Source organism: Schistocerca nitens, chromosome 9 (assembly GCF_023898315.1).
Source record: "Schistocerca nitens isolate TAMUIC-IGC-003100 chromosome 9, iqSchNite1.1, whole genome shotgun sequence".
Classification (NCBI taxonomy): Eukaryota; Metazoa; Arthropoda; class Insecta; order Orthoptera; family Acrididae; genus Schistocerca; species Schistocerca nitens.
Window position 1 is genome coordinate 503,984,977 of NC_064622.1, and position 12,245 is coordinate 503,997,221.

The window sequence follows — 12,245 nt, forward strand, 5'->3', positions numbered from 1 at the left end:
CAAGTTGTGCCACAAACTTCTCTTCTCCCCAATCCTATTCAATACCTCCTCATTAGTTACATGATCTACCCACCTAATCTTCAACATTCTTCTGTAGCACCACATTTCGAAAGCTTCTATTCTCTTCTTGTCCAAACTATTTATTGTCCATGTTTCACTTCCATACATGGCTACACTCCATACAAATACTTTCAGAAACGACTTCCTGACACTTAAATCTATACTCGATGTTAACAAATTTCTCTTCTTCAGAAACGATTTCCTTGTCATTGCCAGTCTACATTTTATATCCTCTCTACTTCGACCATCATCAGTTGTTTTGCTCCCCAAATAGGAAAACTCCTTTACTACTTTTAAGTGTCTCATTTCCTAATCTAATTCCCTCAGCATCACCCGACTTAATTCGATTACATTCCATTATCCTCATTTTTGCTTTTGTTGATGTTCATCTTATATCCTCCTTTCAAGACACTGTCAATTCCGTTCAACTGCTCTTCCAAGTCCTTTGCCATCTCTGACAGAATTACGATGTCATCGGCGAACCTCAAAGTTTTTATTTCTTCTCCCTGGATTTTAATACCTACTCCGAATTTTTCTTTTGTTTCCTTTACTGCTTGCTCAATATACAGATTGAATAACATCGGGGAGAGGCTACAACCCTGTCTCACTCCCTTCCCAACCACTGCTTCCCTTTCATGCCCCGCGACTCTTATAACTGCCATCTGGTTTCTGTACAAATTGTAAATGGCCTTTCGCTCCCTGTGTTTTACCCCTGCCACCTTTAGAATTTGAAAGAGAGTATTCCAGTCAACATTGTCAAAAGCTATATATAATAATAATAATGATAATAATAATAATAATAATAATAATAATAGTCTCCCATCGGGCACCTCCCCAGGTGGCGGATAGGGGAATGCTTTCCAGATATGGAGGGTACCGGGGAAATAAAATACCTGGGGTGGACCAAAACTATCAACCGAAATCCACTAACGTCTGCCTGGTATCCAGCGGTTAGGGGTCAGCATCTGTTCGCCTAGATGCTGCGGCTGCAGCAACCTTCTTGATCTCAACAATCAGGTCGTATTCCTCGTGATCTTTCCTCGGAAGGACCACCAACAAGTTAGTTTTCAACTTGAAAACCAAACATGATGATAACACAAGGAATGAATCCACTACCCCGGGCACCAGTCGCAAGACTGGGTTTACGTGGTCATCAGATTCCGGGGGACCGGGAGCATCATGTTGCGCCTAAGGTTGAGAACCAGACGACATCCAGATTATTACACACAAAACAAAGACACTTCATCAGTACACTTAATACTAATACTCTCTTCAAACTGGGCAACATCAAATAACTTACAGACGTGCTGCAAAAATTGGAGATCAAAATCCTTGCAGTCCAGGAAACACGATTTACGGATGAAAACCATTTTGACACAGACAACTACAGGATCTACAAAGAAAACCAGCAGTTAAAACTAATGAGAAAGGTCTCAAACAGTTTTGTACAGCATTTGTAGTCCACAAATCTATCAACGACTCCATCATTGACTTCCAGTCTGCCTCAGAACGTATATCAACGCTCTCCGTCAAATCGGCCAACAAAGCATATACCTTGATCAACGCACACGCACACACAAATAACTATAACAAGAAGAACCCCCAGAAAGTGGATGACTTCTGGAATGACCTTGAAGAGACAACAAACAAAGTTGCCAAACACCATGTAATAATCTTGTTAGGCGACTTTAACGCACAATTAGGCAAAGAGAAAAAATACAGGAAAATCACCGGAATCCATACAGCTCACAAGAGAACTAACAAGAATGGGGAAAGATTGATAAGCTTTTGCGAAAATTTCGGCCTCATAATAATGTCAACACAATTCAAAAAACTCAACAAGAAACTGTATATTTGGAAGTTGCCCAACGCAATGCTGGGTGAATTCCAGATAGAACATGTGGCCATCTCCAAGAGTAACACAGCAGAAATTCTGAATGTGAAAACGAGAAGAGGATTTTTTGAATCAGACCACCATCTTCTACAGATAAAGACCAGATTACAACCTAATAGAAAAAAGCCAAAACTAAACAAAGTGCTGAGACCAGACGGACTTTCACCATTACTCTTTAATTTCATTCTTGAAAAAATTATCAGGACATGGGTAAAAGTAGTCAACGGAATCCAAATTGGCATTAGAAAAGATAATACGAGGGCGGTTCAGAAAGTAACCTCCGATTGGTCACAGTGCGGGTTGTGGGGGGAGTAGCGACGCCATCTGTGCGTTCACGCACTCAACAGGTCAGTCGGCATCAAGCCGTGGTCGAGTGAACGTCGTACCTGCGCTAGTTTAGTTTTTGTGGCAGTTTGAAATGTGTGCTGCAATAGAAAACCCCGCCAAATGTGAAGTGCGTGCTGTCATAAGGTTTTTTACAGCCAAAGGATATTCTGCAGCAGCTATTCATCGCGAGCTTTGTGCCGTGTACGGACCAAGAGTTATGAGTGAAGGAGTTGTCCGTGAATGGGTACGTTTATTTAAAAGTGGACGAGAAAACGTTCATGATGAAGAGAGGAGTGGTAGACCGTCATTGGTGACTGACGAACTCGTTCAGACAGTTGATGCAAAAGTTCGTGAAAATCGACGTTTCTCAATGTCGGAGTTGTCTACTGGTTTTCCACAGATTTCTAAGACTCTCTTGTACGAGATAGTGACAGCAAGATTGGGTTACCGTAAGTTCTGTGCACGATGGGTGCCCAAAATTCTTACCGACCACCACAAAACTCAAAGAATGGCCTCTGCATTAGACTTTCTGTCACGTTATGAGGACGAAGGAGAGCCATTGTTAAACAGAATCGTGACCGGTGACGAAACCTGGATTAAGTACGTGAACCCTGAGACAAAAGAACAATCAAAGATGTGGGCACATTCAAATTCGCCTACCAAACCAAGAAAAGCCTCGCAAGATTTTTCTGCCAGAAAACTGATGGCAGCGGTGTTTTGGGATGCCAAAGGGGTGTTGTTGGTTGAATTCATGGAACGTGGTACAACCATTAATCAAGACGTGTACTGTGAAACAATAAAGAAGTTACGACGGGCTATACAGAACAAACGCCGTGGTATGCTGACTTCCGGTATCGTTTTTTTTGCACGATAACGCCCGTCCTCACTCTGCTCGCAGAACAACGGCCCTTCTTGAGTCCTTCAAGTGGGACGTTATCAACCATCCACCTTACAGCCCAGACCTGGCGCCAAGTAATTATCACCTCTTCATGCATTTGAAGAAATGGCTCGGGTCACAGCGGTTTGATGACGACGAAGAGCTCAAAGATGCGGTCACAGGCTGGCTCCAGGCACAAGCGGGTGATTTTTATGCAGAAGGAATTTCAAAGCTTGTGATGAGATACGATAAGTGCCTCAATCGCTATGGAGACTATGTAGAAAAATAGTGCAAAGATGTAGTTGTAAGATGTATATATTAAAATATTTTTATTTAACTTGGTGTATTTTTTTAAATCAACCGGAGGTTACTTTCTGAACGGCCCTCGTATATTCAATGTGAATTGTTAACTTTTGCAGATGACCTTGCAATCCTCACAAATAATAGAAAAGAAGCCACTAACGCCATAGAGAAGTTACACGAAATTGCACAAGGAACTGGCCTGCAAATTTCACATGAGAAAACCCAGTACATAGAAAGAGTGCCACAAGACAAATTGCCTATTGTGACAACCCATGGGAAAATCGTACAAGTACCACATTTTAAGTACCTGGGAGAAATCATCCAGCCATCAGGGATCAACCTGAAGACGAATGAGGAAAGAATAAAAAAACTACAGAAAGCATATAAACTCACGTGAAACTATTATAACAAAAAGTCCATATCCATTAACGCAAAATTGAGGCACTACAACACTGTCGTACTTCTGGAGGCACTGTATGCATCTGAAACAACACAAATAAGTGGGCAAACTAAAATCAAAGAAATAGAGAAACAAGAAAGTAAAATTCTCAGGAAAATTTTTGGCCCGATACAAGAGCAAGGAATCTGAAGAAGAGACCAACATCAGAATTATATAAATACACAGACATAATTACGGATACAATAAGGAAAAGAAGAATGCAGTTCTACAGACATATCCACAGGATGAATGAAAACAGAAATTCAAAGTGAATTCTTAAAGTCATCAACTCAGGCAGGGGAAAAACAAAATGGATAAAAGAAGTTGAAGAGAACCTCAGACAAGTGCACATAACAGGAAACGATGCAGAAAATAGAACTGAATTCAGGAACACCATCAAAAAACATAAATTTGACACCACAACACAGAAGAGACCAGGATGCAAAAGGACAGCGGAGCGAAAGAAACAACACAGTGAACACATGAAGAAAATTTGGGCTCAGAAAAAACATAAACAATCATCATAAAGGAATTGAAGTTGAAACACTCTCTTTAAATGGGAATAATTGAAAATAATATAATAATAATAATAATTGGAGGAATGTGTAAATACTTAATTTATGGAAAGGAAATTCCATGTTTTTTTGTTGGAGAATTACAATGAAATTTTGTTGTGACTTTGCAACAACTCAAGTGTACTGCTAAACAAACCAAGTTGTCTTAGTGACCTAACACTGGATCCACATTTGACCACACAAGGTTCACATTACATCTCACCATTTCTGGTTTATATTTTTGCCAAAAAAGTATTGTGTGAACTAAAACTACAAAAATCATTGTATTATTTTATTCATAATTTATTTCAGCAGTTTGCCCTTCTTCAGAAGCCAAGACATACTTAGATCACACAAGAATAAACTGCAAATACAAGGAGGGGTATTTGAGAGTAGCACGGGGAGTTTCATAGAGTTTATCAGAGATAAACTCTGTAATATGCTGTTGAGTATGGTCAGTCAGAAAGAACATCATATACATCAGTGTCATTCCATGTCACAAGTGTATTACTCCTCAATCAACAGTCTACTGGGGTATGCTACATTTGCTGTTCTTGTGTGTTAAACAAAACTGACCAGTGACGCATCCTGTGCACCAAAAAGATAAGTATGAAAACTTTGCTGCAAGAAGTCCTTCTTAGATGTAATTGTGCAATCAGGTAACAAAGCACAAGATTATTACTGTCAGTCTCGAAGAAATCACTTCACAAAAATCCTGTAAAATGTTTTCAGTTTAGAAATACCATTAAATACTTTTATCCATCTGTGGTGAATGAACACACATTACAAGTGGAACTCCTAACATGTAGCAACACAGACAGTGTATTGGCCTTCTATATCACTACAAATATCATAGGTATCTGAGAAAACTAATTTTTACAGTCCTCTCCACTGTTTGTAGCATGTGCCACATGACTGATTTGTAGTAGGTATCTGACCAAATTATCTCTCTCTCTCTCTCTCTCTCTCTCTCTCTCTCTCACACACACACACACACTACATGCTGCTACCAATTTCCTGTGAGGACCCCTTCTTTGATCGAAAAGATGGTTGTCCAGCTTAAATTTGAATGGCTCTCATACCAAATTAAATATATCAGTGAAATAACATGATGAATAGCATTATGACCCTGTACTAAAATGGGAGATAGTAACTTGAAATTTTAGAGAAGCAAGCTGTATTAGACTTACTAGAATTAATGTTCACATGGCCTCGATAGCAGATTGTATGGAAATAAAATGTCATTCAGTGGGAAATTATAGGAAACGAATAGGGGTGACACAAAATATATGATGGAAAATTTTATGAAATTCTTTGCTAAATATACAACAGAACAGTTTTTATCTCACATTGCCAGTCTCTTCTTCATAGATGTACATTCTAACATATTCATGGAATAATGTAAAATTACATGTGGCACAACATCTTGCAAAAAATTTATTTTTATTTGTTCCCTCACTATAGCTAACTTAGAGCTTGTATAAACTGCTCAGCTCAACTGCCTCAGAAGTGGGCTTTAGGGGTGTAACTGTTGGAAAATGTACTTCACTCTAGTCTTTCATGGAGCTCTGACAAATGCACATTCAAGTCTGTAATTTTGGAATATAAGCAAATGTTACAAGATATGTAATGTTTTGTCAGCAGCGTGTCCCAAAAACGTATCAAGAAAAAATTCTACTTACTAGCCAAAGGCAAACATAAACACAGACAGAAAATTTCATGAAAGCCAGCTTTTTGAAGCACAAAGAGGAATACACAACATTGCATAAAAGATTAATTGAGTCATGTGTGCGTGCGCCCGCCCCCTCCCCCACCATCCCCCTCCACACGCACGCCCACACACACACACACACACACACACACACACATTGTACCAGTACTGCAGCTCGATTGGGACAGGGGAGTCATATCATGTGCATCAGGTGACAAGAGGTAGGATGTGATGAGTGAGAGGGAGGGCCAGAGGGTGGCTGCCTGCAGGGAGGCAGAGGCAGGGGGTGGACCAGACGGGGATGCTTCACTGGTGAGTGCACTTTGGTCGCAGTCTGGGAGTAGTACCCAGCACTCATTGAGGTAGAACAAAGGATTAGGAGGGGCAGATAGAGTAGAGGAAGGGAAAGGGGGAGGGGGAGGGGAAGGTGGTGGAGGGGGAGAGAAGGTTGGAGGGAGTTACAGGTGAAGCTGAATGTGGGACAGGGGTGAGTGGAGACTGACGCTGACGAGGACAGTGGGATGGAAGGGAGTATGCTTCTTCTGTCACTTCTGACCCACATATTCACGGGGTTGGCTGGCCTATGGTCTGATTTGGTCTCACTAATTTCAAGTGTGGCCAGATTGCTCTTTTCCCCTCCTCCCCTTTTAAGTTCTTGAGAGTAGACATACAGGATTTGTCATTATTTATATTTTTCCACAAATTGCCGAGGTGACACTGTCATCAACTTAGATCGCACTACCGTATTCGAGTTCTGTGAGTCATCTCTCGGGTACTTTTCGTAATGTGTCGAGTCCTGCTGTCACACTGACTGGTATTGCTGCACTGTTGCAGTGAGGGATAGCTTCAAGGAGGTGAACAGCCTGCACCTGCCCCAGGAGAGGTACAGCCCCGTGCGGAGGGCCAGCGAGGGCTGCCCCTCCCCGTACCGCAGCCCCCAGCACCAGCTGCAGGCACAGCAGGACGTCTTCGGCCGGGAGGGCAATGTCAAGGCCCTGCAGCAGGAGTACCAGCAGCTGCAGGTCGGTACCTCATGGGCATGGCGAGTCTACTGTTCTAGGTAGCTCTGTCGAGAATGTTCAAAATTTGATTATGTCTGCAATTTTACACTGTTGTAGGACACCTGTTTGTTATGCTGCTTGTAAAAGTACAATTGAACATCTTCAGGGTGCATGGGGAGAGACGGCTGCCAGCCATTGTGTGACTATTTGATTTGCGTACAGGACATATATCAGAGTTTTACATTACCATTGGAATAATATTTACACTAATGAATAATAATAAAAACTCTAAAATAATATTTCTGTCAATGGCTGTACATCCTTTGTAGGATGTGTAACAAGTTATACGCAGGACGAAATACTAGTTTGTCTCGTGTGAATTAGTCCACTGAGTAATGGCATTTCAGTATCAATGCCTTGAGTAGCATTCTTTTTGGTAGACCTAACTCCACCTATTTCAACTAGTTCCCTTTTAATATGAAATAAATTTTCATGCCCATATACTGAGGAGCCTGGGTGTACAGTTTGAGATGGTGGATGGGAACCATAAAGTCTTCTTTGTTTCTTGTGTCAAGTGTGAAAAAAATCGTTTCCCTCAAATAATTTGTGTTGGCACATAAAAATATAATTATTATATAGGGGTAGGAGAGGTAATATTTGTAGGATTGTAAATAATGGGCAACATTGTTCTTTGTGGTGTACAGTGCACTTAATCCAAATGATTCTTTTCTGTTATCTTTAAGTAAGCACTATGTTAGTCAAAATTCCCCAAAAAACAATACCATACCTAATAATAGCTTCAATGTTTCTTGCATATACTGCTTTTTGTCTGTGCTCGTCAGTTTCAGTTGATAATCTTTGGATTGCAACTGCAAAGCTGCTCACTTTGTTAGTTACATATTCATAATTATCCGAATTGTAAGATTTTTAACTGAATCAATTTTTTGGTTTTGTGCATAATCCTAATCTGCTCACATTCTGACTGGTTGTGAAGTGCAACATGTGAGTGTTAGATATGTTTAGATTCAACACATTTAGCTGAAACCAAGATTCTAAGGCACTGATGATCCTGATCACTAATTCAGGAATTTTTTCTGTATCATGATTCTCAATTAATAAACAAATATCCTTTACAAAAGGAACTGATGGGAGAGCTGATATTTAATGATAAACAATTCACATAAATCAGGATTAGAACTGCACTTGTTATAGAGACTTCTAGGACACACTGAGACATTTGTTTGACGTCAGAATAATAATGTCCACCATTTTAAGTAATGCTAAATCTTTGCTTTGTATTCCATAGGTAGGTATGAATCCGTATTAGGGCACTGTCTCCAATGCCATACTTGTTAAGTGGATTACAGAATCAAAAGCGTTTGTGAGGTCACAGAAGATTCCTACAACTTTGTTGGCTCTTGTCTAATGATATGCTTATTTTAACAAAGAGATAGAGGGGCTGGCCAGTACTTACCTCAGCTCAGTACAGCCGATAGATACACATAAAACAGAACTGAAAATTTACATTCCTATCTTTGGCTTCCCTCTGACAACCATGCCTCCATCCTTGCTACCCTCCCATTTTCCTTTCCCTGTTGCTTCGTAACTTGGGTTGTGAGTAACTGAATCTCCTTTCCCTTCTTCCCTTTCTTTCCCCTCTCTCCTCCCTGATGAAGGAACATTTGTTCCGAAAGCTAGGAATGTAAATTTTCAGTTCTGTTTTTATGTGTATCCATCGGCTGTACTGAGCTGAGGTAAGTACTGGCCAGCCCCTCTATCTCTTTGTTAGTATTTGTTTCACATCTTTATATGAGATTTTCCATTAATCATTTAGATATGCTTATTTTCTCAGCAAAAGTGTTTGCTGCATCAGTTGTGTATTTTCCCGCTTGAAAACAAAAGTGGTTGTTCAGCATAATGGAATATTTTACAATGAAGTTGCAGATTTGGCTAACAGCAACTGTGTCAAAAAATTTCAGGTACATCTGTGCCACAGTGTCTAGCTGTGAGTTCACATGAAAGTTCAGTAATGTATAGATAAAACACTGTGATGCGATAAGTAAAAATCAGTCAGTGATTTATTTCACCAAATATTAATGTAGATGAATGATGGACTTCCACAGATTATAAGCTTCTCTGCACCAGCCATTCACTAATGCAAAACTGACACCTAACTGAGTCACAGCAGTCAGAGTGACGGCACGAGGCCGCATGCGATCTATGTCAGTCTAATGTAATCTGAATGACAGACATTTATTTGAATACTTATCAGGTCATACATAATCTAATGTTGAGTTTCAGTGAGATATCATATGGGCATTTGAAAAAACAAATGTATTAGGTTTTTCTCAAACATACTTATCAGTGATGGCAATGATCGAAAATTCTGATTTTGGTGAGCTACGAACATTCCATCTTTCCGATAGTTTCTTCTAACCCAAATGTAAATGTACACAGATATTAAATATTAACCTAAGTTACTGTGCAACATGTACGTACGTAACAAAACAAAATTTCACCACTGTCAGTGCTACCTCTTGCTGTGTCAAATACTTTTCATTTCACTTTCACAGCAGTGGCATTATTTAATGGAATGTGAAAGTGAAAGTTGAGAACAAACTGAGTTTCTTGGAGTGACGGTCACTTGGTCTGTGCAGCGACACAGTGGCAGTGCGGGCGACGCCCACGAACTGCAGTTGCGCCACTCGCTCCACATGCAGCAGATGTTGGGCGGCTCCCCCCTGCGTTCAGCGACGCCGTCTCCGCCGACCACGCAGAGCCCCGCCTCTATACCCGGTAAGCCTCCACACCTTCGTCCACCTTAACTGAGCTTTTCTGAGTTAGTATTCCAATGAAGAAATTTGTTTGTGTGTTCCTTGTACTGTGTTCTCTTCTTTCCCAACTTTTCAGGGACTAGGCTGGTTTCCTATCCTCACCTTCCCTTAACTTTGCCATTAATCTATTTTCAACTCGTCTCCGTCTCATTGTCCCCCCCCCCCCCCCCTCCCCCTTCCTCTCGACCTCTCCTCTTCCCTCCTCAACATCTTTAAATGTCCAAACTTCAGTTTTTATCTAATTCATGTACTTCATTTTGTTAATGGCAAGGAACAGTTCAGTTTCATCTTTCACTTGCCGAACCAATCTATTGGGACGAGAGCAGTAACTGTTGATTGGAAGTAGAATATGATTTCTGCAGTTGCCCTAGTCATCAGTAAAGGTAACAGCTCTCCCACAACCTTACAAGTACTGAGCAGTGTAATACCAAACGAAAATTTCATTACATCCCACACTTGGCCTTTTCCTGCAAATTTTTTCAGAGATTTACTTTAGGATTATGGAAAGATGATCACATTTCAAAAGATACAAACATTAGTAGGCCATCAAAGTGTTAGTTCACATTTTTCAGTTTTTACACATATTCTCTGAACCTGATCTACAATAATACACTCCTGGAAATGGAAAAAAGAACACATTGACACCGGTGTGTCAGACCCACCATACTTGCTCCGGACACTGCGAGAGGGCTGTACAAGCAATGATCACACGCACGGCACAGCGGACACACCAGGACCCGCGGTGTTGGCCGTCGAATGGCGCTAGCTGCGCAGCATTTGTGCACCGCCGCCGTCAGTGTCAGCCAGTTTGCCGTGGCATACGGAGCTCCACCGCAGTCTTTAACACTGGTAGCATGCCGCGACAGCGTGGACGTGAACCGTATGTGCAGTTGACGGACTTTGAGCGAGGGCATATAGTGGGCATGCGGGAGGCCGGGTGGACGTACCGCCGAACTGCTCAACACGTGGGGCGTGAGGTCTCCACAGTACATCGATGTTGTCGCCAGTGGTCGGCGAAAGGTGCACGTGCCCGTCGACCTGGGACCGGACCGCAGCGACGCACGGATGCACGCCAAGACCGTAGGATCCTACGCAGTGCCGTAGGGGACCGCACCGCCACTTCCCAGCAAATTAGGGACACTGTTGCTCCTGGGGTATCGGCAAGGACCATTCGCAACCGTCTCCATGAAGCTGGGCTACGGTCCCGCACACCGTTAGGCCGTCTTCCGCTCACGCCCCAACATCGTGCAGCCCACCTCCAGTGGTGTCGCGACAGGCGTGAATGGAGGGACGAATGGAGACGTGTCGTCTTCAGCGATGAGAGTCGCTTCTGCCTTGGTGCCAGTGATGGTCGTATGCGTGTTTGGCGCCGTGCAGGTGAGCGCCACAATCAGGACTGCATACGACCGAGGCACACAGGGCCAACACCCGGCATCATGGTGTGGGGAGCGATCTCCTACACTGGCCGTATACCACTGGTGATCGTCGAGGGGACACTGAATAGTGCACAGTACATCCAAACCGTCATCGAACCCATCGTTCTACCATTCCTAGATCGGCAAGGGAACGTGCTGTTCCAACAGGACAATGCACGTCCGCATGTATCCCGTGCCACCCAACGTGCTCTAGAAGGTGTAAGTCAACTACCCTGGCCAGCAAGATCTCCGGATCTGTCCCCCATTGAGCATGTTTGGGACTGGATGAAGCGTCGTCTCACGCGGTCTGCACGTCCAGCACGAACGCTGGTCCAACTGAGGCGCCAGGTGGAAATGGCACGGCAAGCCGTTCCACAGGACTACATCCAGCATCTCTACGATCGTCTCCATGGGAGAATAGCAGCCTGCATTGCTGCGAAAGGTGGATATACACTGTACTAGTGCCGACATTGTGCATGCTCTGTTGCCTGTGTCTATGTGCCTGTGGTTCTGTCAGTGTGATCATGTGATGTATCTGACCCCAGGAATGTGTCAATAAAGTTTCCCCTTCCTGGGACAATGAATTCACGGTGTTCTTATTTCAATTTCCAGGAGTGTAGATCATAAAAATATTCTTATATCAAATCAAATGTTTACTGCCATTTAAATGATGGATGACATTTTAAAATACCTTCAAGTCCTGTTGACTTACTGCTTTGTGTAATTTCAGTTTATCATTTCTTTATTTAGATATGTATCTGTATCCCCTCTGTTTCCCCCTTCCCCATTCCATCATGAATGGCGCACAGAAAACATGTTGGTAAACCTCT

General features: G+C 42.3%; 1 protein-coding gene across 1 annotated transcript in view; it reads left to right on the plus strand.

The window, feature by feature from the left end:
- The window catches only part of LOC126204437 (serine/threonine-protein kinase SIK3), a 538,421-nt gene that overhangs the window by 504,446 nt on the left and 21,730 nt on the right, over positions 1-12,245 (plus strand). Inside the window, exons 16-17 of the mRNA XM_049938826.1 lie at positions 7,000-7,187; positions 9,824-9,962. Of these exons, the coding sequence (XP_049794783.1) occupies positions 7,000-7,187; positions 9,824-9,962 (327 nt within the window). The remainder of the gene's footprint in view (positions 1-6,999; positions 7,188-9,823; positions 9,963-12,245) is intronic.